General features: G+C 43.5%; 1 protein-coding gene across 1 annotated transcript in view; it reads right to left on the reverse strand.

Annotated features, from left to right (window-relative positions):
• The window catches only part of LOC120842141 (venom metalloproteinase antarease-like TtrivMP_A), a 61,413-nt gene extending 39,919 nt beyond the window's left edge, over window positions 1-21,494 (reverse strand). Inside the window, exons 1-6 of the mRNA XM_040213169.1 lie at window positions 21,440-21,494; window positions 12,273-12,436; window positions 10,114-10,206; window positions 8,233-8,359; window positions 5,124-5,171; window positions 2,875-3,002 (exon numbers count right to left, since the gene is read on the reverse strand). Coding sequence (XP_040069103.1) covers window positions 2,875-3,002; window positions 5,124-5,171; window positions 8,233-8,359; window positions 10,114-10,206; window positions 12,273-12,436; window positions 21,440-21,494 — 615 coding nt within the window. The remainder of the gene's footprint in view (window positions 1-2,874; window positions 3,003-5,123; window positions 5,172-8,232; window positions 8,360-10,113; window positions 10,207-12,272; window positions 12,437-21,439) is intronic.
• Between the last annotated feature and the right edge of the window lie 6,006 nt (window positions 21,495-27,500).

Raw genomic sequence — 27,500 nt, forward strand, 5'->3', positions numbered from 1 at the left:
AATTTAGAAATAATAAATCTGTAGGAAGTTTCTGGACGAGCCCGTGAGGGAATTCCGAGCCAAGAGTGTTGTGATTTCTGGCTTAGTGTGAAACATATTTGAACGACGTTTTTTAAAGTGTGCCGATAAACATGAGTATTAAAGCAAATGCTGCGCAAACGACGACGACGAAAGATGCACAGGAACAGGCGCTGCCTTTGTGATTCATTCTTTTCCTCGAGTTTTGCGCGAAAATTGCTGTCATGAAGTATCAACTCGCTTAAATATCAGCCCTAGTCAGGATAATTAATTATGGCTGAGCCTAAAGTGGTTTTTGTGGCCGTCAATTCACACGAAAAAGACTAACTTTCGTCAACGTTCCACGTAAAGGAAAAATGCAACTCAAACCTAAAGAAAAGCAATTTCATGCCGACTTGTAGCACAGATCTTTGAGAGGTAAAAACGAGTGCTCATATTTTAGCAGCGAAATTCATTGCTTGAGGAATGGAGCCATACATTTATATTGCCATTTAAAAAGAAACTGCCAAAATTGTCTCTGGCAGTTCCCCACAAAATTACAATTTTCAGCTAATAACAATTAAAATAAATTCAAAGGTGTTTAGTAATTCCTCCAAGCAAATTTTTCTTTCTGTGCGATATATTCGTGTGTAAATGCATGTTTTGGGGGGAAAGTCGCTACTTCTAATCCTTCATCTATACTTTGTTCAGTCCTACGCTAAGGGTGCGGTGGAGTTGTGGAATTCTTACACCATTAAGTGGGTAAATTTAAGGTCCATGTATACTGGAAGGTAACACAAACCATTGTCTAAAATGGGGAAAAGCAATTTCTCCTCGCCCACGCCCCTTCCTTCTCAAAAGTTCTATTTCCCCTCGCTTTAATTGGATTTGGGCGCGACACGTGACCTTCCCATGATCTCGCGCGATTCGGTGGTATTTTATAAACCGATATAAACTTTTTGCAATGCATGTATCTAATAGATCTTGTAAGTAGCATACATAGTGCTTTATCGATGGCCCTTATGAACCCCAAAAATCAACACAATGCATTTTTCTTTCCAACAGACGAGCAGAAAGTAATTTGTACGATGTTATCATTTAAAAACAGTAACTCCTCTTATATAGATGATTTCCAAATCCAACCACTTAAGTATGTATTAGAGGTCTTAGCACCAGTTTTAGCGCATATTATGAACGCAGACTCCAAATGCCGAGCAGGAAAGCCGGAGATAGGGGGATGAACGCGCAACTCTGGCTCCCGTGGGAGCCTATACAGGAACTCTAGCCCGAACCAGAGCCGGCCCGAACAACGAGGTAGCGCCACCTGTCAACACGTGCGCCATCGATCATGGCAAGTTTTTTGGCCCTCCTTTTTACAAAAAGGGAGCTGCGCATTGTAATTTTACATGATGAAACCCATCTGTGAAATACACTTTTGACGAAAAGTTTAGATTGCCACTTGGAGGCGCCGATTTTTACGGCCCATTTTAGATCCAGCCTCGGCATTTGAAAAACCCTATGCTGCGTTACACATTGGAGCGATTCAAAAGGAACGCGTTACGTTAGCTTGAACGTAACACGATTTTTTTTCTTCTTGTGGTTACTCCGACAATGTCACTTTTATGATGCCGCTTCTAATACTTGTCGTCGAAAATTAACCATTCTTTCCTTTTTAACACGTTCATTCAGAGATAACTGTGTCTGTAATCAAATAACTTGCGCGCATTTTTTATGATCTGTCTAGCGTTTTCCCCTCGTGCAAATTGCAGGCGTGAGCTGGGGTGAGAACTAGGTTGTGTACTTGTGTTGTACACGTTCCCTTCCAGACGAAACTAAATATCGTTACTCGTTACTTAATCAGAAAATAACGAAAATACTTACTCGTTACCGAAAAAAAATAACTAGTTGCAAGTAACGCGTGACGAAGGACTCTGCGCATGACTGGCCCAGCTAGCAAGTTTCTCCCACTGAGCTTTGTGGTGAACCAAGGATAAGTAACAAATTTAAGTTGCTTTTGGTTTTTTAATGCAAGTTCTGGAGGGATAATTCGTCGCATCTAGGGAAGTGGAGAGTTGATCGGGTTGGTAAGATTGCATCATATTAAAAACAGCGCACAAACTGTGAGGAAGAGAAAAGGAGAGAAAACGAAGTGTTGTGTTCTCTTCCTAACTGCTTGTGCAGTGAGGAAGAGCGTTCTGAAAATAGAGTGTTCAGAACTCTGCGTTCTTTTCCCTTGTCTTCCTCACTGCTTGTGCGCTGTATTTAATATGATGGCACCAAGGGAAACTCAATAAACAGAGCAGGCCGGCGTAGCTCAACTAGTACGTCTGAAACTAAATAGCATGCAGCTCAACGCGAGCCCTTGAGTAATAAAATAAATCCCAATACAGGTCTTCCGGTTGAAACTTTTTTCTGACAGTGTCAATTTTCGCTTTCTGACCTTCCTCAAGTCAACACGTGGCAATCTTTATAAAAAAAAAAAAATCGGCGTTGCACCTTGTTGGATGTGGGTGAGCTTCATTTCATTGCACGTTGTTGTGCCTCGGGAGTGAAAGGTAGAGCGATCTTTGATCTCTTGCAGCGATTGACGAAATGATGTTGCAAGACAAACCAAAAGACAGTACCTATCGCTGCGACCGTACTTAAAAGCTGGATATACCGATGAGCTGGGCGAATGCACACGATGAATTTGTGAAGAACTAAAAGGTAATTGCGACCAAGTTGTCGGTGACTTCAGCACGAAATGCACCCTTCGACCGGATCATCTACGATTTGCTTTCCTGTGACGAGTTGACGGTGGCGGGTAGGTCGGTTACAACGTCGTGCTAGGGGCGTTATCGCAATCGTGTTGCTGTTATGTCATGGCGGTTTCCATACCGAAAACAGGGAGACAGCCAAGTACACCAGCGCCTCTTTTGGTTTCTTGAAGTGAGGATGGCGATGATGACGAGGGTCGCATAAAATCTTCACTTCGACAAACACTGTCTCCGCCGTGAGCCCCGTTTCTGCGTGCAACAGAAATTAATGTACCACACGAACCACTCAAGAAAAAAGAAAAATGCAAGACTCTCGCGACATTTATTTATTTATTTATTTAGAAATACTACCAGTTTCCATCGGAAACTTTAGTAGGGTGGTTACAAGGTAAAACACAATTTACATACTTTATAGTGCAATGTTTAAAAAAAAAAAAAAGACAGTGAGGAGGTAGGGGCTATTCAGTGGAGACACGGGAGGATCTTAATACACATATTACACGTTCTTAAAATCTGTGACAGCTTCAAAGACGCCCAGGGCATGGCGAGTCCGGAACGTAATAGCCCCACAGCCAGTGGCAATTTCGTATTATCCGACAAGAAGGCCAATGAACAACTCATGATGCAAGAAGCGTGAACCTTGCAAGACATGCCCTTCGTCCGATGTTACAGATGAGAAAAGCACACACACTGCTTGCACAAGAACCATGCCCCTCGTCCGATGTTACAGTGTACAAGATCAGACACACTACTCGCACAATGATTTGGTGTGCTGTAACATCGAAGGTATATACGAACAACCAACCGGCCCAAGCTGCAGTCTCAATTATGCCTTTCGTTTGACGCAGTGCCAGCTCAGAGTATTGATTTAAAAGATGAGCTTTAACTTGAACATTCCTCACATTATTTCGAGGAGTAACTGTAACTCAATTAAATCCGAAGTTGCTTCAAAAATGTCCCTGAGTTACAGTGAGAGTCATGAAAATCTGGTGTCAGATTAGGAAGCATCCAGTTACTCAAACTATCACAACATATACGGTTGCTTCAATGCGTGCCTTCCGACCGCCCGGCCTCCAGAATGCCCTCCGTGCCTTCGGCCGTGCTTTGGCTGCGCACTCGCGCCGGAGGTGCACGAGACAACGAAGCGTCGTCGAAAGTAAGAGCTCGGACTGGAGGCGGGACAACTGAGACTCTAGCTCCCTGACGCTCTCACCTCGTGAGCCACACTTCTACTTATGTCGAGCAATGCTCAACAGCTTATTAGGTCGGCCGTAACACTATACGGCCAGACCATGTCCGACAGTGCGGAGCGCAAGTTTGTCTGCTTCTTGAACAGGGGTTGTGGTTATGTCAGAACGCCGAGCTCTTATTGGCTGACCGAAAAAAAAAATAGTGGGTAGACTTCAAGGCATTTGGTATTGAGGCCTACCCTTTTCTTTCTCCTCCAAGTCAAAGCCAATCAGAACTCGACTCCTTTGCAAGAAGCAGACGACTTTCTCTACGCATAGACCCTTTTTCAAAACCACATCGGGCAACATTGGCAGTCGCCATGTCTTGGGCACAAAGCACGGGATTGGATCCGAGTTCTCGCCGAAGGCTGACGCGACACTCGGTTTCTGTACGAGCTGCAGCGAGTCCACGCCGAACACGGACGCAGTCCTCGTTCCCGATACAGGCTCATAGTACACGTGCCCAAAAACGGAGGACTTGATGACTTGACCCTGCGACCACTAGAGGGCGCAAACTTTTGAAAGGGGTATATTATATGTGCCGTGAATCATGTTACTTAATTTGCCGTTTTTATTTTTATTTATTTGTTTAAATACTTCTTTTTCTCTCGATCTCACAATCGAGGACTGGAATTCTCTTCTCTAAGGTCTAATATCATCCACTGATTTTGTCTCATTAGCAGATAACGCACTTTAAACTTATTGACGCTCATTCATTTTCAGTTGTGTCATCCCTTCCACAACACTGCTTATCATCGTAAATGCTCGCGTATTGCAAAGTTTTTTTAACTCTTTTTTTATTTTTTTTATATTCTAGGTTTTGTTTGTTTATTTGTTTCTATTTTGCCCGCTGTCGGTGTTTTTACCGTGTTGATGCCCATTCGCCTTTCATGTACACTATGTGCAGTGAGGTCGTACATTCGCACAGTGAGTTTTTGATAATTTTTTTTTTTTTATTTATTAGTTATATGTTAGCTTCTTTTCTGAACTTGTACAGGATGTGCTCTATTTTCCTTTCTACCCTTCCTGTCTGGACCATTCATTTGCACTGCTGTAAGCAATTAATAAATAAATACAATTAAAATAAAAAGTAAATAAAATATACCGCAGATAATTTATGATCACCCTGTGTTTTACTCACCTTGAGCTGAGCTCCAGGATCTTTCTGAGACCGCAGAATCAGGGGTCACTGGAAGGCACGCAGCGCATTTTTTTTTTTCATAACGGGAAATGGAGTTTACTGTACTATATAACTCTACTGAGTTTTCTTCTAGGCCATTTTATTAGATTGCACTGTGTTTGGTTGCATTGCATTGTGTATTGTTTTGCATTGTATTGTAGCGCAAATCAATACATGTCTTGCATCAGACCTGTGGTCATTGCGCCAGACCTGCACGTGACACGTTATAGGGAACGCGTTACTTGTGCCTAGTTATGTTTTGCAGTGAAGTAACGATCCAGTTAAGGTCCGTTCATACACTTGCGACTCCTCGTTACCGAGTGCTTTAAAATCTCTTACGACGAGAGAACACACTGGCACGCTTGCGCCAACTATGCGGTGGCCCATGTACTGCATTTCACGAGAGCGAAGGTTTTGCGGTATTTGCGGAATTAAATGTACGTACTACCTACGAGATATTCTGGTTTATAACATTGATGAAAGTTTTTCAAGCCAAAACATAAAGAATAAAGCGCGAAAAAAAAAAAAAGAAATATTTGAGACTGCTAAATGTTCCATGGCTACCCGATAGGTGGCGCCAGTGTATTCTCTCGTCGTCAAATGTTTGAACAGGCTTCAAGACACACGGTTTTTAGAAGACGAAAACGGGCCTTCACATTTCAAGAGCACGAAAAGTAACGCATTTTCCTTGCTTTTTGCTGAAGAACATATAACGGTATTCAGTCGCTTCTCTAGGAGGACGTCTACAACCCAAAGTTTTTTCGAACTCAGCAAGGTTGTTTTTTTTTAACTCAGAAACTTACAACCCGGATTCTATGTTCTGCTGGCGTAATAGACGCAGGGGTTAAGGTGTGCTCACTGGTGTGCTCAGCGTCCCATTCTGCCCGTGCACCGAAAGGGTTCCCAAAGTGGCAACAAATGACGTCACAAAAGCCGGAGTGTCGTGCTGTCGGATGTCGCGACCCTGGTGGTTCGTGGTAAAAGTTCCGTCAAGAAGCACGAGCAACCGCGAGTGTCGCTGTCAACGTAACCGTCCCAACTTGTGGCTGTCGAAGCTTCCGTGGACTGTTAAGCAGGAGAGCGACTTGCAACGAACAGGCGTCATTCACATCCACTACGGCTGTTGTGACACCGCCAGGATTGCTGTCGGCTACAGCATGACACTTCTACTACATCATCAGGCGGAAGTCGAGAGACCAGTTTTTTGGACGCGGTAATCACACCAGTCGGTGACGCGTTCATGGCACCATTTCAGTACTGTCGGTGAACGCCATGGCTATGCGGAGAGCAAGTCGTCTGCTTCTTGTGCAGGTGGTTGCTTTGACGTCAGAACGACGCCGGGCTGTGATTGTATTTTACTGAAAGGATAGTGGGTAGAGCTGAATGCTAGATGCCTTAAGGTTTACCCACCATTTTTTTTTCAGTCATCCAATAAGAAATTATATAGTAGGCAATCAGGTAAGCTGGCGAATGTTAACCATGTTGAATAAACCTGAGACTGGGGCAGATATGAAGACATAAGTCAAAGGAACAGAGAAGGACAAAACGACGTCTCAACCATGATGAGACGTCGTCCTCAATATCTAATAAAAGCTCGGCGTTCTGGCATCCTCGCAATCCCTGTGCAAGAAGCAGACGAACTTTCGCTCCACATTGAAATAACCGAACGAAGGTCCGCTAGGTGATTACCGACTGAAACTACACAACGGAGCCAATAGCCTGCTTTTTTTGTGCTCACGAGCATTTAGGTTATGGCTGAGTATAGACAGCGTCACCTGTCATCTTCATACTATATGTGCACAACTCTGCACGCAGACTGAAAGGAATAGCAGCGCGCTTCAATACTTTAGTTGTCTTCTCGTGCGAGTTGCGCCTAAAACAACTTTGCAGAAGATTGAACAACAACGAAGCCCCCCAAAGAATGTTTCATCAAACATGCCAATGAGACCTTTCCCTGTGAAGCGCAGGTGGTATATTCTATTCCTTTTTCATGCTGTGACCGATACATTGGACGACGTCTTCCGTGCTTCAAGCGAATCTTAACATCTAATTCTGGTGCACACACGGCTTTGCACGAACTGTGAAACTGGTTTCCAGGACACCAGCATAATTGGGAAACACAAGAACAAGCTCGGCCGAGAGATTATTCAAGCCTACAGGATAGCTGGTACCGAAGACAACATCGCTGTAATTATAATGCAACTAAATGCAAAGGTGCAAGCGAACTGGACAAGAATGACGAAAATAATCCCTGGAGAAGGGGAACAAGAGGGACAAAGGACAAACATAAATCTCCAAACATAGCTAAATGACTGGTGAGCGTCTGAAGAAATCCGCCTGATCCGGGTATCGAACCCGGGACCTCTCCATTACAGGTGGAGCGCTCTACCAACTGAGCTAGGCAGGGGCTAGACGTCGGTAGAGCAAACGGGTTGTATCAGCTGCCACCAGTCTAACACCAACAAGGGTGAAGCTTGAAAATTTAAGGTTATAATTAAAACGCAATTAAATGCAAAGGTGCAAGCGAGCTGGACAAGAATGACGAAAATGTTTCCTGGAGAAGGGGAACAAGAGGGACAAAGGACAAACATAAATCTCCAAACACAGCTAGGTGGCGTCTGAAAAAATCCGCCTGGTCCGGGTATCGAACCCGGGACCTCTCTATTACAGGTGGAGCGCTCTACCAACTGAGCTAACCAGGGATTAGACGTCAACGGCCTCATCTATCTCAATTTGCCAATGTTTTTTTTTTTTTTTTTTTTCTATTTTTTTCTTATTCTTTTTTTTTTCTTTCTTTTGTTCTTTATCTTCTAGTTTATCGCTCTTTTATTCTGGGGAATCGTCGTCCTTTTTCGGGTGTTTTTTCATGCATCATCGTCACTCTAATAAGTTGGGACAGAGATTGTACGTATTAAAGGAGACACCAGTAAATGTTCGTTTCTAGTTGAAAGAACTGTGCTGTCCCTCCTCGTCCCTAAGTGTTTTTATTGTTTCTTTGATTTTTCTCCTGTCCGATTACGCAAACCACTTAAAATGAGTCACGTGATAAATAAGGAAGTGATAATCTTACCTATGTAATCATTATCATAGTGATCTGCCTTCTGAATCATGGAAACTTTGTGCGCGATTCTTCCGTCCTCAGAGCGCGCTTCCAATGGCAAAGGTTCAATCCTCAACTCGTCACTCAGAACACCTTTCTGCAAATTTACCTCATATATTTTCAGGCATATCAGGTGAAAAAAAAAAAAAAGATAAAATAACTTTTGACATGAAAAGGCCTCCCTTTACTTCGTACTTTCGCACCTTTAAGCCGAGAAACCTTACTAATAAACCTGTCAGACGGGAAAGTAAATGTCATTTTGATTGAATGTCATTCAGCGCTCCGCGAATCAGCTCGTGATCCTTGTTCTGCACGGTGCGCGCACGCACAGCGTGGCGTATTAAACCCGCAGATTGGCCGAGCTGTAATTTCATTTGGCTTAAATGTCATTTAACGTGCCCGTCTGACAGGGGTATTAAAATTCTTAAACAATATTAAGCGAAGCACGTCCTCCAAACGTCAACTGAAAATTAACGTTTAGGGAATCTAAGAACCCTCAAGAGTTAAGAGTAAAATATTTTAAAATGTATGCCATCGTATTCTCGATTTTGGTTAGAAATTGCGAAAAAACATTATGTTCATGGAGCATACTTTCTCTATCTTTGAATCCTTGGAAAGCGGTAATATCTCACTCTTATCTCAGCTTGCATTTATATACATTTCATAAGAGTATACTATACGAGTGTTGGACGTTTATCATTAAAAAAAAAGTTAAAATATTTCAACAACCAATATTTTTGTTATAACTGCGCATACTCATTGCTCGAGTTCAAGTAAGGCATAATAATATAAGAACGATAATAACTTCTTCGGAAGGAATTCTACAATAGTGTTTTCATTCAATTCTGAATGGCACGCTGTGTGCATTCATGACAGCCTTCCTCTCTTGTATATTATCTAGAACATAATCTTGTACATTATATCGCCACCTAATCATCATCATCCACAGACGCGGCACCGCGTGCCTCCGTGGGTATACGGGCTCTTGGCTTTCTGCGGTGCCGCGGCTCTTCTGAGCCAATACGAACTAATAATATTACTCCCGTTGTTATTAGCCTCTAGTCGGCAAAAGTAAGTTCGATCCCTCGGTACGGGGAATGTCCACGTACGAGACAAGTCCCATGACTACGTGCGACCCCTGTCGGCGACACAAGGAAGATGCGGAAGCCGACCATACTCCGTTTCACACAGCCGATCCAGCGAGTGCTGTGAACGTGTATCGGGTGACCGCGCGTCACAGCGCCCGTCTCAAATATCACGTGACACTCGTCCTACATCTGATTGGCTCTGGTAGCTCATAGAGCGCGCCCTCTGCGGTGCATTGCAAGATGAAACGGAGTATAAGAAGAGATTGGTTTAACGCATTGGGAATCCTGGTGTGTGGAATGCGTCATGTAGTTATCAATGATGGCGCAATGCCGCAGTCCCACTGAGAGTACCTGTCTACAGACACTCTTGAAATAAGCATGATTCGACCAGGCTTGAGGAGTGTACGCAGATAATTTTATCATCATTGCTGCACCGAACACCGTGCTTTTTGTCTAAACTCTAAAAAATCTAGAAACTCAGAACGGTTTCTTTTGCATCTAATCAATTTCGTCATTCGCCGAGTGCCCTCCGTAGGTTGCGGCGATTGGATCTACCATGTGCTTGGCGGGAGAACAGAAGGTTTCTGAGAGTGTACGTGCAGTGTGACCCCAAGTTAATAGGGGTGCTAAATGGTCACAACCGTGTTTTTTATCTTAAAATAACGGGAGGCAATATTGGCCCACCGGTGACTCTTGAACTTTAAGAAGCCGCCACGCCACATTTTTCAAGGAACGACCGCGGCGCTGTTTCCGATGGACTTACCACCTCCAAACCTCCGGCCACTTCTTCTATTGAAAGGACTGCCATATGGTATTTGTCATGGTACAAATGCTTTTCGAGCTCCTTTCCGCTCATCTGAAAAACAATACTGCAGGGTACTTTTTCGGTGTGTAATGTATAGGGCAGGGGTGGAAAAGTTGAAAACAAAACCACAAAACTTTCAAGAGCCGCGGGGGGGGGGGGGGGGGGGGGGGGGGCGTAAACAACCTGAACAACTTATACTCTGTCCGAGTCGAAAGCAGTCTAACTGTGCGTAAGGTAGCAGTAGCACAAGGTTACCAAACCGCAACCTGTATTTCAATAGACCTATCTAGGGTGCCTCAATGTCCTTGCACCCTAGACCTATCTCACCAAGCGTTCGGCGCATGCACGACGCCGCCATAACTTTAGTTCACTGGAGGCAAATGGCACTGCGCGAGAGGGTTCGTGGCGTCTCGTGCTCTACACGCGCAGAGCTCCAGCGAAATTGTCGCACGTGCAGAAAGACTAAAGTTCCCTCGATGCATTGCGGCAGCGGTGGCGTAGTCAAACTGGCTGCTGAGATCGGTCTCTTTAAAACGCGTTCCATTTCTTTTTTTGGGGGGAGTGCTCGTGTGACCGGAAGGAAGGCGAGGGAGTTGGGGGGAGGGGGGAGGAGCGAGAGCCGCGAGTTGCACTTTAAAGGGATGCTGAACCAAACATATCAGTGTCTATATTAAGTGGCGCACGATCTTCGCACGAGTCAGCAGCCGCCGGCGTATGCGAGAACACGCGACGAAATCGACGTCAAAGTTCCCCATTCAAGCTTAAGATGACAGTGAAATGTGTGGGCTTCAGGGAAAAGGAGAATCATGAGAAGCTATTTATATCCTTAGTGGGCTCTGGTGTAAAAGGTAAGCGAACTATTGGTCTAACAAGCATGTAGCTCTCACCTGTAGAGATGAAAAGCCTGTTTTTATTTTCCTTTGGCCCGAAGCCCATTCATTTCAATGTCATCTTAAGCGCGAATGGAGGACTATGACGTCAATTTCGTTGCGTGTGCTCGCACACACCGGGGGCTGCTGGCTCGTTGAAAGAACGTGTGCCACTTATTATGGAGACAAAATTCTTTGGTTCAGTATCCTTTTAACACTCAAAGAGCCGCATGGGGCTCGCGAACCACAGCTTGGCCACTCCTGGTATAGTGTGTCTGAAATAAAGAGAGTCGATCTAAAATGGGCCGCAGGAATCGGCGCCTGCACGTTGCAATCTAAACCTTTCGTGAAAGGTGTATTTCACCGGTGAGTTTTACTTCATAAAATTACAAGACGTAGCTCTCTTTCTCTAGAAAATAGAACCAAAAACCTGCCAGGGTCAACGGCAGACGGCGACGCAGAACGACCGAGACGAGTGTCGGGGCGAGTTCGGGGCACGTACTGATAGCAGCGTCGGAAGGTGTAGTCGATCAACGAAAGGAAGCAGACGACATTCAGACGAAATCCGTCGGCAGCAAGAGCGCCGCCGTTATGCAACCGTGTTTTCTTTTCTTTTTTGTTGCTTCACCTTTCGCTATCATTGTCCGCATTTATTGTTGAACGAAAGGTACATTACAGAAAGATTTTGTCTATTTGAACAAACCACAATCATCGCGGGCAGTATCGATACCTTATTTCAAGCAAACCGGAACAAGATGGTAGCGCTATATATTAATATATGTATACGGGCGCCAAACACGCCCCGCCACGCGATTCGGTTGTCTGCGAATCGTCCGCCGTTGACACTGGCAAGTATTTCGCGCTATTTCTTTTACAGAAACGGATCTACGCCTTGTAATTTTACAAGGTAAAGCTCACCTGTCAAATGCACCCTCGATGAAAAGTTTACATTTCTATGGGCAGGCGCCGATTTTTACGGGCAATTTTAGATCGAGCCTTGGCATTTTAAACACCCTATACATAATCACCGGCGGCTTAAGAAACGCGGGACGTGGCTTGTAATGTTCATACTTTTTCTTCTTGATTCGTTCTCCGGCGTTTTTATTAGATAATGCTACCATGTCCTGCACTTTTTTACGTTGTCAGAGAGACTATAGTTGTATTGGCACATTAGCAAACAGTGGTCAATAAAAGCAGACAACAAAGCAATGAATAAATTTAATTGATTCGTATGGCACACACACTTACGTGTTGCTCTCTTCCGTCTTCTTGAACCAAGGTAAAATCTTCTGCTAGGACTGAGCTTTTTTCTAGTGTAAGTAGAAGCTCCTCTTCGATATGCAGCAATTTTTCTCCGTTGATGCCTCTTGCTTCGAGAAGCTTGGGATAGACGACACGTTCTTGGAGTGGCGCTTTCAAAGAAAGAAGAAAAATAATTGTCGAAGGTAAAATGCGACGTCTGTTGAAAAGATTTATTTAACACCACCTAAAATAATGAAAGCTTATAAGCAGCCTTCTCTAGGCGCTACAAAACGTCATCACACTCGAATCGTGCCAACTCAGTAATTGGGCCCCGGCCTGGCCAAACGCTGACGTTCAGCTCGATCTCACTTTGATAACGTTAAAATTCTAGTGCATGTGGTTTGATTATTATATGAGGTGTTTATTTTTTGCACCTACCACACCAAGGAGGCGTTATAATGCAGAGATGTCTCTTCTCTTCTTTCCTTGTGACATTTTTTTATAAACTGTTATGTGCACACATACGGGAATGGAATAGTCACAGCCACTTATTACCATAATCTTATTATTAGCTTAAAGTACGATCGTTTTCAAAGCTCCAGAAAATTGTAGTTATTTGTGACAATGATGATCCTAGCTTTCGGCTGGAAGTCATGGGAGCCAATTCACCTGGTGCCACGAGGATCCGTCTCCGCCCTTTGGGGTACACGGGACATGAGCCATCTGAAAGTACCACTGCCAACATGCGCCCAAGCTGGATCTGGCGAACCGGCCGACATGTTCGACGACTCCTCTACTATGGATGAGTCTGAGGACGGAGGGGAATTAAACTAAGATATGTCGAAGAAGAGGCGCCGTGTCTCCAAGCGCTCCAACTCAAGTGAGCCCGTCATAATTACCCAATCAGCTCGTAGTCTGACTGTCACTGTCAAGTCGACTGATCCTATAGAACACGTCACCAACCTGAACCTTTTGGTTCTGAGAGAAAAAAAAAACTGGATAGTCTGAATCAACAAAACTATGCTTCAACTTAAGGTGCAACCCCACCCTTGGTTAGTGTGATTCTGAACCAACAGATGGCGGTAGGATCGCTTTCCAGGCCTGTACATCAATCTGAGAAATCGTATGTGGTGGCGCTTCGATACAGTGGGGTATTTTTCTATATCCTGAATTTGACATCCCTGGTCCCTTGCTTGTTTTTCTCTGCACGAGCTTTCTTTGGAACGCGCACGGCTGCGCCAGCTCTCGTGCAAGGGAGCCAGTTGCCTACGCTCTGAGCTCACGTCTTCAGCATATGTGATCCGAACAAAACGTGAAAAGCGTCCTGAGCCAAATGACGAGACATATGCACAACCAAACCAACGACGCGTTGAAAAATATAAAATTGCATGTGCGCCGTTATCGGTGATTTTAGAGGCCAATTACACATATTTCAATGTGATCAGATTTATGTTGATACGAATGAAAGTGACGAGAGGACCAATAGTGAACTAAAAAATAAAGGTTTAATTGGCGAACTTGTGCTAAACAAAAAAAGTAAGGAAAGGTAAGGAAAAGTAAGTAAGGAACAGGAGGCAGCAGAAAAGCAGGCGGCGATTCGGCAGCATAACAGAGAGCGAGAGCGAGAGTAACTCGACAAGGTCGCTGGCAGCTGCTTATCATTCTACAGTGCGTCACCATCTTGAAAGTTCGGCAAAGAAGGTTCGAGCGTCACGCGCTCGGGGCGAGGATGAACTGGCACTTTCGAGAACAAGAAAACAGGGCGAATGTTACGTCCAGTGCAAGAATGAACGCGAATCTTCTAGAAGTCTGTGACCAAGCGTTGCTTTCTCGGCTCTGCGGGCGGCAATATGACAGGCCAGCCCTTTTGTCGTGCATGTGATTCGCTCTTTGTGGATTTCCAGGAAAACGAGATGACGGGATAGACTTGGGTTTTCAAAATTATAGCTTGAGGGAGGAAATAACTACCTAAAATATATATATATATATTTTTTTTTTTTTTTTTTGGGGGGGGGCGGTCAGGTACGTGTCTCATTTAGGTAGGTGGGTGTTTATTTTGACCAAAACCACAAGACTGGAAAACAGAAAACATGACACTTAGGTTTAGATGTTGAGTTTGGTAAACCCAAAGTAGGACTGGTGCCGGAGTCATAATAATAAAAGAAATGCCAAGGTTAAAAATTAACTCACAGCAATAAATGATAATTAATTTTAATACGAATTCAGTGAAAAATGCGATGACTGGCCAGGCAAAGATTCTTGGTTTGTGGATAGCTTTTCCGCAGTTTAAGCAATGTACAGGACGTCGCCCCCCCCCCCCCCCCCCCCCCCTCCAAAAAAAAATACAGGGTCTTTTTTTACCGCAAGCATAAACTAGGCATCGCCGAACGCTAATTTCCCGCCCAAAGGCAGCGCTAGAGGTCACATCCAGATGTCAAAGTTCAGCCCGATCCGATACCTTACTCAAAATTATAAGTGATTTTCTGAAAAGTTCAATGGGAAAATGGCGGCCGACGGAGTTTTCGAATACATGGCGCTCTATGGGCACCAGAAACCGAAAACGGGCAAAAATGGGCTTCATTTTCCTATTGAAATGCTGAGAAAATTACTTATAACTTTTGAATAAGGTGTCCGTTCTGGATGAAACTTTGGCATCTGGTTGTGACCTAGCGCTACCTTTTGGCGGAAAATGGGCGTTAATCGATGGGCGTAGTTTACTTTTGCAATAAAAAAAAGACTGTCATTTTTTTTTTTTTGTGACATCCTGTACCATCCTTAATTTGGTGATTTAAGCGCGCAAGTTGTGGCTCGCAAAAATGAAAAAGATGCAAACGGGTAGAGTTTGACGTTGTATAACATATAGTGTAAGCACGCACATGGTACGCTGATTAAGACTGAGACAGCGCTAAATTTTACACTAGCGCTCAGCGTATTGGTAGTTAAGGTCCATCAAAGGCTAAAGCTTGTACACATATACTGCTCAGGCCATTATGTTTGAATGCTCATAGTACTTTATTACCCTCATATTTGGTGTAAGTTCTCTCCTGATTGCTTACAACAGAAAGAAGGAAAGCATTCTAACGTTGGGTTGACAGAAAAACTCCACCTGCTGACAGCTACCAATCACATCGGCGCCGATTACGAGTATTCACTGCATGCCAACGGTCGCGTGCTTAGAACGAGGTTTTCCCACGTGACTTCATACAATCGTAATTGTTCTTGACAAACAAACATGTTTGCTCAGGCAAGGGGTCACATGTGAAGCTTAGAATATTTTGTATTGATTGTGGCACACGTAACAAGTTGCATAGGTTTTTTTTTTTTTTACGATCCACGAAATAGAATGCTTTTGGGTTACCTTGGTCTCTAACGCATGTAGCACACCAAAGAACACGAACTGAATCGCAGTGGGAGACGAAAACAATAATGATAAACAAGCGTGTAGTCACGCGAAATCTGAGGGCATTGCACATATACAGAAGGTAAGCTTTGTTTCACTAAATACATTACCAGTAAAGTATTTGGTTTTATCTTGCGAGCGAAGCGGAACATACAAGTGCGAGCATACTGCCCTGAACTATTTTTCCAGTGAACAAGCGCAACATCCAAAGCATCGAGTTCGTTTTTATAGCTCTTGGTACGCTCGAACCTTTGAAAGCACAATTATAATCAAGTCTATTATTTCAATTATTTTTATTAAGTGCGCCTATATTTTTTTTTTGTCTGCTGCGTACACGTGCCATTTTCTTAGTTATATAATATTTTTCCAGAAGTCTGACACCTATAGTGTGTTTCATCATAAGTAAGAGCCGCATAATCAAAGATGTAGACAAAAAAAAGAAGAACGGGAACAAGTGAACACACATTGAAAATGCAATGTAACGGCACATTAAAAATTAGTCGTTAGGTTTTTGAAGAGCAGCAGTTTTGTAGGGCGACATTGTTACTGTTGAAGGTTATAAAAAGTGCAGTACAACTGTTAGCTCGGGGTCTTTAACGTGCATTACGCAGTATAGGTGGTACGCGATCGCACGACGGTAGGATGCAGATGGGCGACTGAACCCAGGGTCCCTGCTAAAGCCCCTTGATAAAGGCGTTTTTTACAAGTACCGCCAACCATTGTTGTAGAAACGCGCAAGACACGTGCCACGAGTGGGTGCTCCGCCGCCATTCGCGTTCAAGGGCCAGTCATTTTAGTGCTGCGCCGCCATTTGCCTCCAAGGGCCGCTTGAGACACGGGCCTCGTGCACTGGCACCTTTGAGGATATTTGAAAGACCAACGAAAACACATCGAGAGGATTTAGTCCCTACAGGTTTTGCAGCGTGAGCTCCGTGCTTTGAACGGAGCTCGCGCTCGAACATTTCTCCACGTGTTCTTATCTGTGGTGCCACAACACACTCGGCCAACGATCCCCCGCCGCACTTGGTTTAGCCTGTGGCCCTTACAAAAAAATGAACTGACTTTCAATTGAAAGTGTAAAGGACTCACTCAATAGACCTCATTCAGTCTCAATTGAAACTTAATTGACTTTTTCTATTGAGTCGCTATTGATCCGTCCCAGACTATTGGCCACTGAGTCTTAATTGAATTTTTAGCAATTGCATTTCAATTGAATTTTGGCAATAGTGTTTCAATAGAACTTTTGCTATTGAGTTTTAATAAAAATATTGCAATTGACTTTCAATTGAATTATTGCAACGTGCTTCAATAGAATTTATTGCGACTGCATTTTAAAAAAAATTGCTCTGGTCGCGAATTTTTTTTCACAATTCTTTAAAGCATGCAACGTGAAGGAAACAAAGCACATAGAGGAAACGAACACAAACATGGTAACTAAGCACTCACAACCCACTAATCGTACTCCCTTGACTACCCCACCGCCTTGTATACCCTACATAAGAAAGGTATTCATTTGGCCGGTGACCACCTCAGCATCTACTAAGGTTCCCAGTCTCTTATTTCTTCCTTGAAAGTCTCATAGATGATAAACAGTGTTTCGACGTCACTGGACTCTATCCCTTAATTGAAAAACATTGGTACCAGCAATAATCGTTCGGTGCACACGGGTGCAGTAATCCACAAACGACCAAACTCAATTGCATTCCTAATGAGTAAATTCAATAGAATCGATATTGACTTTCTGATGACCAAACTCAATTGCATTCCTAAGGAGTATATTCAATAGAATTTATAGGGAGTTTCTAATGATCAAACTCAATTGCATTCCTAGTGAGTAAAGTCAATAGAATCGATATTGAGTTTTTATGAGCAGTCTCAATTGCAATCCTTCCGAGTAAATTCAATAGAATCTAAATTGAGTTTCTTATGACCAAACTCAATTGCATTCCTAGTGAGTAAAGTCAATAGAATCGATATTGAGTTTCTTATGATCAGTCTCAATTGCATTCCTATTGAGTTAATTCAATAGAATTGAAATTGAGTTTCTTATGACCAAACTCAATCGCATTCCTATTGAGCAAATTCAATAGAATTGATATTGAGTTTCTAATGATCGAACTCAATTGCATTCCTAGTGAGTAAAATCAATAGAATCGATATTGAGTTTCTTATGATCAGTCTCAATTGCATTCCTAATGAGTAAATTCAATAGAATCAAAATTGAGTTTCTAATGGTCAAACTCATTAGACATTGAGTTTATATCGAGTTTCAATTGACTCTATAGGAACACAATAGAAAGTCAATTCAAACTCATTGATCATTTTTGTAAGATGAGCTACGCTTAGAGTATCGGCACCTTTTACCGCGATATTAGTGTGGGCGCCGCCATCTTGGTGGTTAGTAACAAATCAAACGCAACTGCCGATCGTCATGATTCAAAAGTGCTACTTCCTCAGCATTAGTTTCGGTGTCAGGAAGCTTGTGTAATATTGCTTTGCTTTGCCGTGAACTGTTTAAACATTTGTGGAGGAAAGAAAAGCGTTTCCTGTGATTTAAAAAGGCTCAGATAACTGACAACCATTATTTCAAGCGCCAAGATGTGTATAAAACGTAGCTTATTTAGTGGTTATAGTGTAGCGCGACCGCATAGGCACAGAAAGAGAACGAACAGCTTGACCTCGCGCTCTTGGCACTGCTTCAGTGGCTTCATCCGCCCGTAGCGTTGGCTGCGCTCCGAACTAAGGTAAAGCAAAGCAAATATTTAGATCTTAGGGTTTCACAAGCTAAACCAACAAAATCACTTAACTCGCCCCAATAAAGAAATACAAAAATTGCGGGTTTATTTTGACTAATTGGAGATATTTTGACGTGCAACCGAAATCTCAGATTGGCCTCTGTCGGCTTGCGGGCACCTCGGCCGATATTTAAACCCGACAAATATGAACTCATGGCCCAGCCCGTTGGCTCAGAGACACTGGGACGATTTAATGTTTTGTGTTTTGTTTTAATATCATCGCTACTTATGAGCCATAGAGGTGGGTTTTGAAACAAAATATAGTCAAATTATTCCGACAAGCATAGTTTGATCGCGAAAATGATTTTTCCAAGTGATAAAAACATTAAAATGTTTTCGCATACGTGGCGGAATCTGAAATAGCAGAATGCACTTCATGGCGCCCATTTCATTTGGATCGCGTCGGGAATGTGTACCGACGCACAGTAGAACGCGCGTAAAAATAGCTGTGGTGCAGCCGCAACCTCGCGCTTGTTGTTCTGACATCTCTGGTTCGCTCACTGCGGGCATCCAGGCATCTGACACCCTGACATCTGACGCTTTTTCTGTTTTTCTCGTGGCGTTCCAAGCGGCACACGACGGAAGATGCACATCAAGCTGTTCTTGAACACGTGTCGCCATCTGTACTTTATATTAAGAAACTACAATCTGCCGTAACTGAATGGGAAACGTTTGAGGTCTTATAACATTCTTAACGTGTAATATATCAACGTGAAAGTTCTGGAAATTGTAATATCGAAGGAGGCTTCATAATTTAATGTCTCGTTATTTTGATTAGTTGACGTGATTTCGTTTTTATAGCGCCATAAAATAATACCATTTTAAACTTTATTTTTTATTTTAAAATATACATTAGCTGTACAGTTCGTTGCTTACTTTTTTAATTTATTACATCAAACCAAACTCTCACGTAACATATCGTGAACAATGGAACGTTATAACTCGAGAAATAATTTTTTCAACATTAGAGACTGTGGTCTATTAAAAGATAAATATTTAACTAACAACTAAAAGTAGTTGCAATTTAGAGACCTTAAAGGATTGTTGAAAAACAGCTCTTTAATTTGACATCAACTTTATAATTTTAAGATACATAGAACGGAAGTTATAAGCCATCAAAAAAGCACCAAAACGTCATGCACGGTGGGGTTGCACGTTAAGAGCCTGGGTTCCTTTCAACTTCAGGCGTTCGAACCGCCTCCACAACCTGCCTACGTCGGCGACATTCGCGGTGTTTCTACTGAGATCCAGGACGCTGACCTCTGGACGGTCATGCGAGAAAGAGATCCCGCGACTCAAGTCCTAAGACTTGGTATGTCGGAGGCAGTCAGGCTCGTCTTCGCCTCGGGAATATCACCCGAGTACATACACTTAGGCTACATCCGATATCAGATACTCCCGTACCTGTAAAAACCCCGACAGTGTCCCAAGAGCAACCACTTCGGACATATTGTAAGCACCTGCTCTAGACCACAGATCTGCAGCCGATGTGTCGGCAAGCATATACACCAGCACGTGCGGAGAAGAGCAACCTAAATGTGTCAATTGCAACAAACGCCATAATGCCACTTCACGAACATGTCCAGTCTACAAAGTGGAGAAACAGATATTTAACTATACAGGAGCTACAACAATATGGACAACACGTCAGCAAAATAAAGCAACATGAACAATCAATAGGCTCGTGGCGCTGGCAAATATTGGAAACCTCGGAGGTGTCCATAACTCATGAAAGAAGACAAAGAGCTAAGCCAGAATACCCCTGAACAGTGAAGCAGAATATAAAGAGATACAAGGGTTTAAAACGTGAAAAGTATCGCTTCTTCCTCTGGCAACCAAATATTGTAAGAACCACTTTGCGCGGTGTATGAAGAATGCGCAAAACTTCCTTTTTCCTTGAGGTGAAAACGGGTATAGTCTTTTGTCCCCCCTCATAACCCTTTCCCAAACGCTGAACTGACTCACCCCTATTTCCAGGAGTTGCCAATTGTTCGAGTTTTTCCTATTAAGCATCGCTGAGAACAACAGCATAACCTTATTATTAATCAGCTGCCACTAAAATTGCGTCATAAGCCGTTAAGAACTCCGAACAACGAATCACGAAACAAAAAGATTAAAAATAATGAGTCACATCCTGCGTTGTCCCTGACTATACAAGGACACCGCCGAGTATTTCCGCCTGTCAGTAGCAAGCTGAGGGACAAGTTAGTTTACTTCTGCAACGCCCGGCAGGTAGTTTTGCGGTGAGCTTGAAAGACAAGAGACGCTGCGAGCAGACGCAGATAGCGTCATCTGCTCGCTGCGCATATAGAGAAATGGCGCCACGCGTTACGGGGCTCGCTCCGCGTTCGACCCTGGCGAGATTGTTCGTCTCATTTTTCACAGAAAGGTAGATATGTTTTGAAATTTCATGAGCTAAAATGCACCTCCTCGTACCACATTATGTGAAAGTTTTTGCTTTCTATGTGCTGACGTTGATTTTTCCGGCTCCCTTAACCTAACCTAACCTAACCTAACCTAACCTAACCTAATCTAACATCCACTGACAATGAGTGCGTAATAAATACAAGAACTACCTCATTAGGTTCACATTTCCTGCTTCCTGGTTTGTTCGTCTGTTTCTTATCGGATAACGTCGCAATCTCAATGAATGAAAAACGATGCTGTTTCAAGATGCTCATGGGTCTCTACGTTTCCTGAAGCCCTCGGGAACTATTAGCGAGTTTTAGTAGACCGTGTTTCCCCCTCCGCCAAGCCCCTCTGCTACCCGGAACTCTACAGGCAAGGCCATCGGCGCGCAGGCGCAGTGGCGGTTTCTTCGTAGCGGAGGGCTAGCGGAGAAAGAAACGCGGTCCACTAAAACTCCCTATACACTGGACTGGAATCTAAACAGAAATCTGCACCTCACATCGGTTGTTGCGCTTTTAGCTCTCTACTGGAGGTATGAAACGCTCCATAATAAATAAAAAGCCACTTACCACTAAAGGCCTCTCCTAGTAAGGCAGCGAGCAGGAATGCGATGAAACGATCCATGTTGTTGTTGTTGTTGTTTTCACTGATTTACCATGGTGCGCTAAATGTTCTGGTTTCCACGTGACAGAATTGGTAGCTGCGCTCTCGCGTTCTTATCTGCGTCAGCTGGCATTTTAAACTCCCGATCAAGCTGAAGTCACGTTGACATTTTCATCCGAGGTGTGTTGGCCTTTCCAAGAAAACCTCGAATAACAAATCCTTGCTTGCATCCGTATAGCTTAAAGCTAAGTAAGGGCAGTAGAAATAAAAATGAAAAAATGACAGAACACAGACATTTAGAACAATAATTGCTCTTTCAATCTCGACATCTGTTTATCTGCTACGCAAGAGAAAAGGTTACATTTCATACTAAACGGCGAGCAAATTCGGCAACTCTTTGCGCACCTCGTTTTTTTTTTTTTTTTTTTTTTTTTTTTTTTTACGGCGCATTTGGGTTTTTTAAATTTCTCATCTACAGCTGGGAGACTCGTCGCCCGTTGAGGCAGACCAAGTTTCAGGCTGTATAAACATACGCAACATAATTTTTTAAGGAAGCACGTGCAGTTGCAAGCATACCAAAGTCCCCATCACGTGCGCGCTGCCCGCGCTTGCACTCATGGTGCACCAGTCCGGCCGCCGTGCTTGTGGGCATGTATATAAAACTTTCTATTAGCGAGTAGTATACCGTGTTTCCCCCTCCACTAGCCCTCCGCTACGAAGAAACCGCCACTGCGCCTGCGCGCCGATGGCCTTGGCTGTAGAGTTTCGGGGGAGGGGCTTGGCGGATGGGGAAACACGGTCTATTAAAACTCGCTATTATTAGGGAGCTTTAGCAACCCGTTGCCGTGCTCCGCGTACCGCTCTACCGGTGCCTTTGAAGCATGCTTTTAAGCGCGCGCCCCGCGGTCAAGGTACCACCCGGGCGCGCTTAAAAGCACGCTTCAAAGGCACCGGTAGTGCGGTACGCGGAGCACGGCAACGGGTTGCTAAAGCTCCCTATTAACTGCTTTACCGTTTACAAGGTTTTCTTTTTACGTTAACGCGCACTTTTGTAAAAAGGTATATTACATGCACCGTGTGCTATCGTTGCGTGCATACAAACTACCGTTCATTCCTTCGAACTAGTGACTCAGCGGTGTAATCATCCACTCGCTGATGCATCTCTGAAACAAACAGATTCAAATCATACGGCCGTTCTTCGCACTGATCATTAACTCTTGATCTTTTTTAAATCTGCAATGTGATTATACAGATACCGGGTTTCAAATGACGACTCACCACATCTGCATTCCGTGTGCCCAATATGAACGCAAGACGTTCTTGCGTTCAATGATGGCGGAACTTTTGCTCGAGCTTCACAAACACATTGGCGTGGGATCTCTTTGCGATTGGGGGTTTTTCGTTCAAGTGTCTGGCAACTTTACAGATTTTGCTCAGCGAGATGCCGGTGGTGGCATCAGGGTTGCCTAACTTGTTGCGGCTTGCGCTGTTGCGCATGTTGTCCGAGCCATTCGAAGGAGTCTTTGATATTCATTAATGTCGTTCTCAAGCCGCTCCTCGTACAAGTGTTTCCTTTTTTTTTTTTATTCCACCCACTCAAGAATATTTTTCTTCTTTTAGTAGGAAGCAGCTGGTCGTCGTCTGCATGTAACAGTCCTGCTGCCCTAATCGCGTATCGGCTTTTATGTACGACTCCATTTTTATACTCTCGTCAACGCGCACCAAGCCCTGTTGTCGAGAGTGTGACCGCTAATTGTGTCTGATAACACAAATATCACCCTCGGATTTTCGTGTGAATGCTTGTGTCGGGGAGCGAGTCTAATTCAAATTCATATTCAAATTCAGTTAATTGTTTTTATACATTTTACAGGCGACGGAGGCGTGGGTTGTTGGCTTGACGAGGCCCATCCCCGTTTCCTCGGCGCAGGCAGCCAGACAATACAAAAAAGTAATAAAAAAACAGACACACAATCGAATTACAAAAGGGTAGTATAAAGCAAATATAGAAATCACAAATATAACAAATTACTGATTGCTACAGTTTATACAGGTCTCCGTCTGTTAGATAAACATAATTTTGATGAAATGATGGTGTGAGCGTTTCAAAAGTGACATCGTTTTGTTAATTATTATTTTGCAATGATGGAAGATTACGTCTTAGCATCGGGGTTTCGTAATTTCTTCTGCAGTGTTGTATTTTCTAAGCGCCTGTATTACGAACGCTATCAAAATTTGAAATTCGCGTTAAATCAGCTGCCTGGTCAATTAGGGCAATACTAATTTTTCTGTTTGTTATGGGTCTAAGAATTGAGGTGTCATCATAGAGATGGATAACTGGGATGAGATGCAGTGTTTTAAAAAGAGGTTTTGTACGGGTGCCATATGACACATTATTGATAGAACGAACTATCTTTTTTTGAAGAACATTGAGTTTGTCCATGTCAGTTGCTGTTGTGTTCTCCCAAACGATATGAAAATATTTTGGATGTGAAGCGAGCAGAGAGTTGTATATGTGTAAATTAGTGGTTACTGGGCCGTCGAAACGAAACTTGCTGGGAACACCCACAACTTTAGAAATCTTACCAAGTATAGTTTCAACGTGGCAAGCCCATAACAAGTTTTCCTGAACTATTACGCCTAAAGGATTAGCAGAATGATATATTTCATATAACAGATGGCCACATCACAAGATTCTGTCGAAAATGATCGATTTATATTTGAGTTTAAGTTGCACTGTCCCAGTTTTATATGTGTTGATTGGCAGTGAATTTATGTTACTTCATGGGTACAGTGATTCCAAAGTGCGGTTTGCAACTTGAGCAAGCGTTTCGTTGTCAACTGCAGAAAAAAGAGGAAACTAGTATCATCGGCATAAATTACAAAGGTTACGTCATTACTAAATTAAACGATGTCAACAATAAAAAAAATTTAAATAAGCAATGAACCCAATATATGTCCCTGGGGAACACGGACAGTCAAGGCACTAAGCTGGAACCCTGAATACTGATGATAACAAAGTGTTGATGAAACTGAAAATATGAAGCTATCAGTTTCAGCCTTACTTCGTGTAAACCGTAAAAGTCAAGGTATCTCTTTAAGTAGTATGATTAATACGATCGAAGCCTTTGGAAAAGGTCCACAAAAACCACAGGAGTAATACACTTTTCTGAAAATGATTTCAATATTATTTCCTTTTGTGTTAGCAGGGCAAGTTCGGTCGATCGTCCCTTACGAAAACTGCATTCTGAGGGAAGCACTTGGAAAACACCGGTAAAATAGAAATGGGCTTGTAATTTGAGTGCTCATTTTTGTATCAAACTTTGAAATGAACAACTTTGGCAGTTTGCGTACGGCGGCGAGGAAAGGTTACCGTGGGGAAAATATATATATATATGAAGGATAACACTGGTTCCGCCGATCACTGATCTCACCGCACATCCCTTCCCCAAAAACCATCCCTCGTGAGCACGCGGGAGAGAACTCCCTCCTTTTGCTACCGGGATGCGCATCACGTGGTAACAATGTCACGCTTGTGCGCGGAGCCGCGCCGACATAGACATCCCAGGGGACGGTGAAGCCTTTCCTCGGGCTGCACTAACGCTCCCCGCCTTGGCGTGAATACTTTATTCGCGTACCTGGCAACTTCACAGGATTGTGCTCAGGTGGCATAGGGAACGCCTAACTTGTGGCTTACGCTGTTGAGCAAGTCGCCCGAGGCATCTGATGGAATCTTCGATATTCATTAATGCCGTCCTAAAAGAGCTTATCGTAGAACTTTTTTTTATTATTATTCAACACCTTTTGTGTTGGATCTACCCATTTGAGAGAATCTTTTGTTTTGTCGGCAACCATGGTCGTCATCCTCTGCATCTAACAGCGCTGCTGTCATAATCGCGTATCACAATTTCATGTACACCTCCATTTTCCTACTCTCATCCGAGCACACCGAGTTCTGACGTCGAGAGTACGACGACTAAACGCGTCTGATAACACTGATATCCCTCTCGGTTCCCCGCCGTTTGTGTGAATGCTTGATTCGGAATGGGAGCCCCGCTGGTACCGCCGATCACTGACGTCATGCACATCCCTCCCCGAAAAGCACCCCCCCCCCCCCCCTTTCCTGTGAATACCCCTTTTGAGTTGCCTTTCATGATCACATAGGGAGTTTGCACTGGCGGCCATAGTTGTCTGCTTGACAGCTGAGCGCGAGAGTTTTTTCAACCTGCGTTCCACACCATCAAGATCTCCGGTCTTAGCAGCCTATTAATTTGAGCTCGTTCCGAGCATGCGCTCTAAACATCGCCCTCAAATATAGCCTCTAATGAATGCCTTCTATACACACTCTATCCGCAAATGTGTAAACGTTCGCATGAAACGTCAACAACGGCCCTGGTACAGTAAACCATAACAGGAGTATTGGAAAAATCGCCGGCCTAAGGGTGAGGCGCTTCGTGTAGAACCTACCAGGTAGCGCTGGCGCTCAATTCCGGAGCACTTCTGCCAGCGAAGTTCGCGCCAAGCGTGGCCTTCCTCGACCTTAGCGGTTCATTAGTGTGGCCTATGTATACTTTATTAATGTTACAACGTTCTTGAATTAATGTTTAAAGCTTACTTGGGCAATGTAGTGAAAACCGGGATATCCAGTCTTGCATACTGGCTCGTTGCGGAGCACATCCTCGTTCTTTCTCTTCGTTTTCATGGCTTGGCCACAAGTTTCGAACCTATTGATGATCACAGTGCCAAGCACTTGCAAACAAATCCCAAAAGTGACCATATACACCACCGAAACCATTCGAGAACGTACGCGACGACACATGCCGAGTTACAGTAGCCGTCTCCTCCGGATTTCTACAACAGCGCCACTAGCGGCCGTCTACACTTTTGACTTCACAGGGCCGATGGGGCGCCGCCAAAGCTTTTTCCACTACCCCCATTATATGGTTCACTGTATCCCTGCGTGACGCCGCTGCGGTGCCGGTGCTATTGGAAGGGATCATGCGCAAACGCAAATCTAGTTCCTGCGCACGCGCAGTGCACACCTCGTGTGAGAACTGCGCTTTTGCCGCACCTCGTGGCGGCTTGTTTGGTTTCTAGCCTATACGGAAGTTCTAAGTAAGTGGGTGTTGTGTTTACAATTTCTCGCGCACTTCTTAACCCTATTATTTCAATGAACCCCGAGACCAAACGCGTCTGATTACTTACTAAACCGTGAAACACGTGTGAGCGAAAATCGCGTCGCCTCGCACCGCCGCGCAGCGTCTGCGACACGAAGCGATGGAATTTTTGCTCATATGTGTTTCACGCTTTACTCGTTGGGGCGACTTAAGTTAAGCAATTTCACTTTCCTATATACGCATGATAAGACGCAGTGTCGCGCGACGAAAGAGAATGTTTAGTTTTCACGCGTTCTTTGATATGTTTGTTATTCGTTCAGTTAGGTTAAGTATAGTGCGATGCATTCCTGCTAATCAGAAGTGAGGAGCTATTTTCTAGCCATTATATATGGAATAAAGAAGAATAAACGAAGACACTTAAAACTGCTTACATGTAGGAATGAGAAAGCAATTAAGTTATCATTGTTATTGAGGTGAACGAGTTCATAAGTTGCTACAAATATTTTAATCAGCGCTTTTCTTATAGTTATGTGAATATATATTTTTTCAACAGCTTTACTTAAGAATGAGACTAAACGAGCTAAAAGATTTTTAAAGTGCCTAAATACAATACACATAACACAAAACTAGCTTTACTATAAAAAAAAAGAATTGGCATTATTTTTTTACCCGCGACATGTTTTGAGTTCGGTGCAATTCCGAAATACATTTCCATGCGCCCACCCTAATTACAAGTATGTTTAAAATTTTTTTTAATTTTCTCAAAGCGTTAATATTGCACCAAAACCTTTTTTTTATAGGAAGGGATGGTGAGTTGTTTATTTTGCTCATACTTGTTTAATAGTCATTACAAGTAATCAAATTACTTTTGTAAGTACTAAAATTACTTGTTGCCGTATAATCCCCCCCTTTT

Source organism: Ixodes scapularis, unplaced genomic scaffold (assembly GCF_016920785.2).
Source record: "Ixodes scapularis isolate PalLabHiFi unplaced genomic scaffold, ASM1692078v2 PGA_scaffold4__175_contigs__length_147842914, whole genome shotgun sequence".
Taxonomy (NCBI): Eukaryota; Metazoa; Arthropoda; class Arachnida; order Ixodida; family Ixodidae; genus Ixodes; species Ixodes scapularis.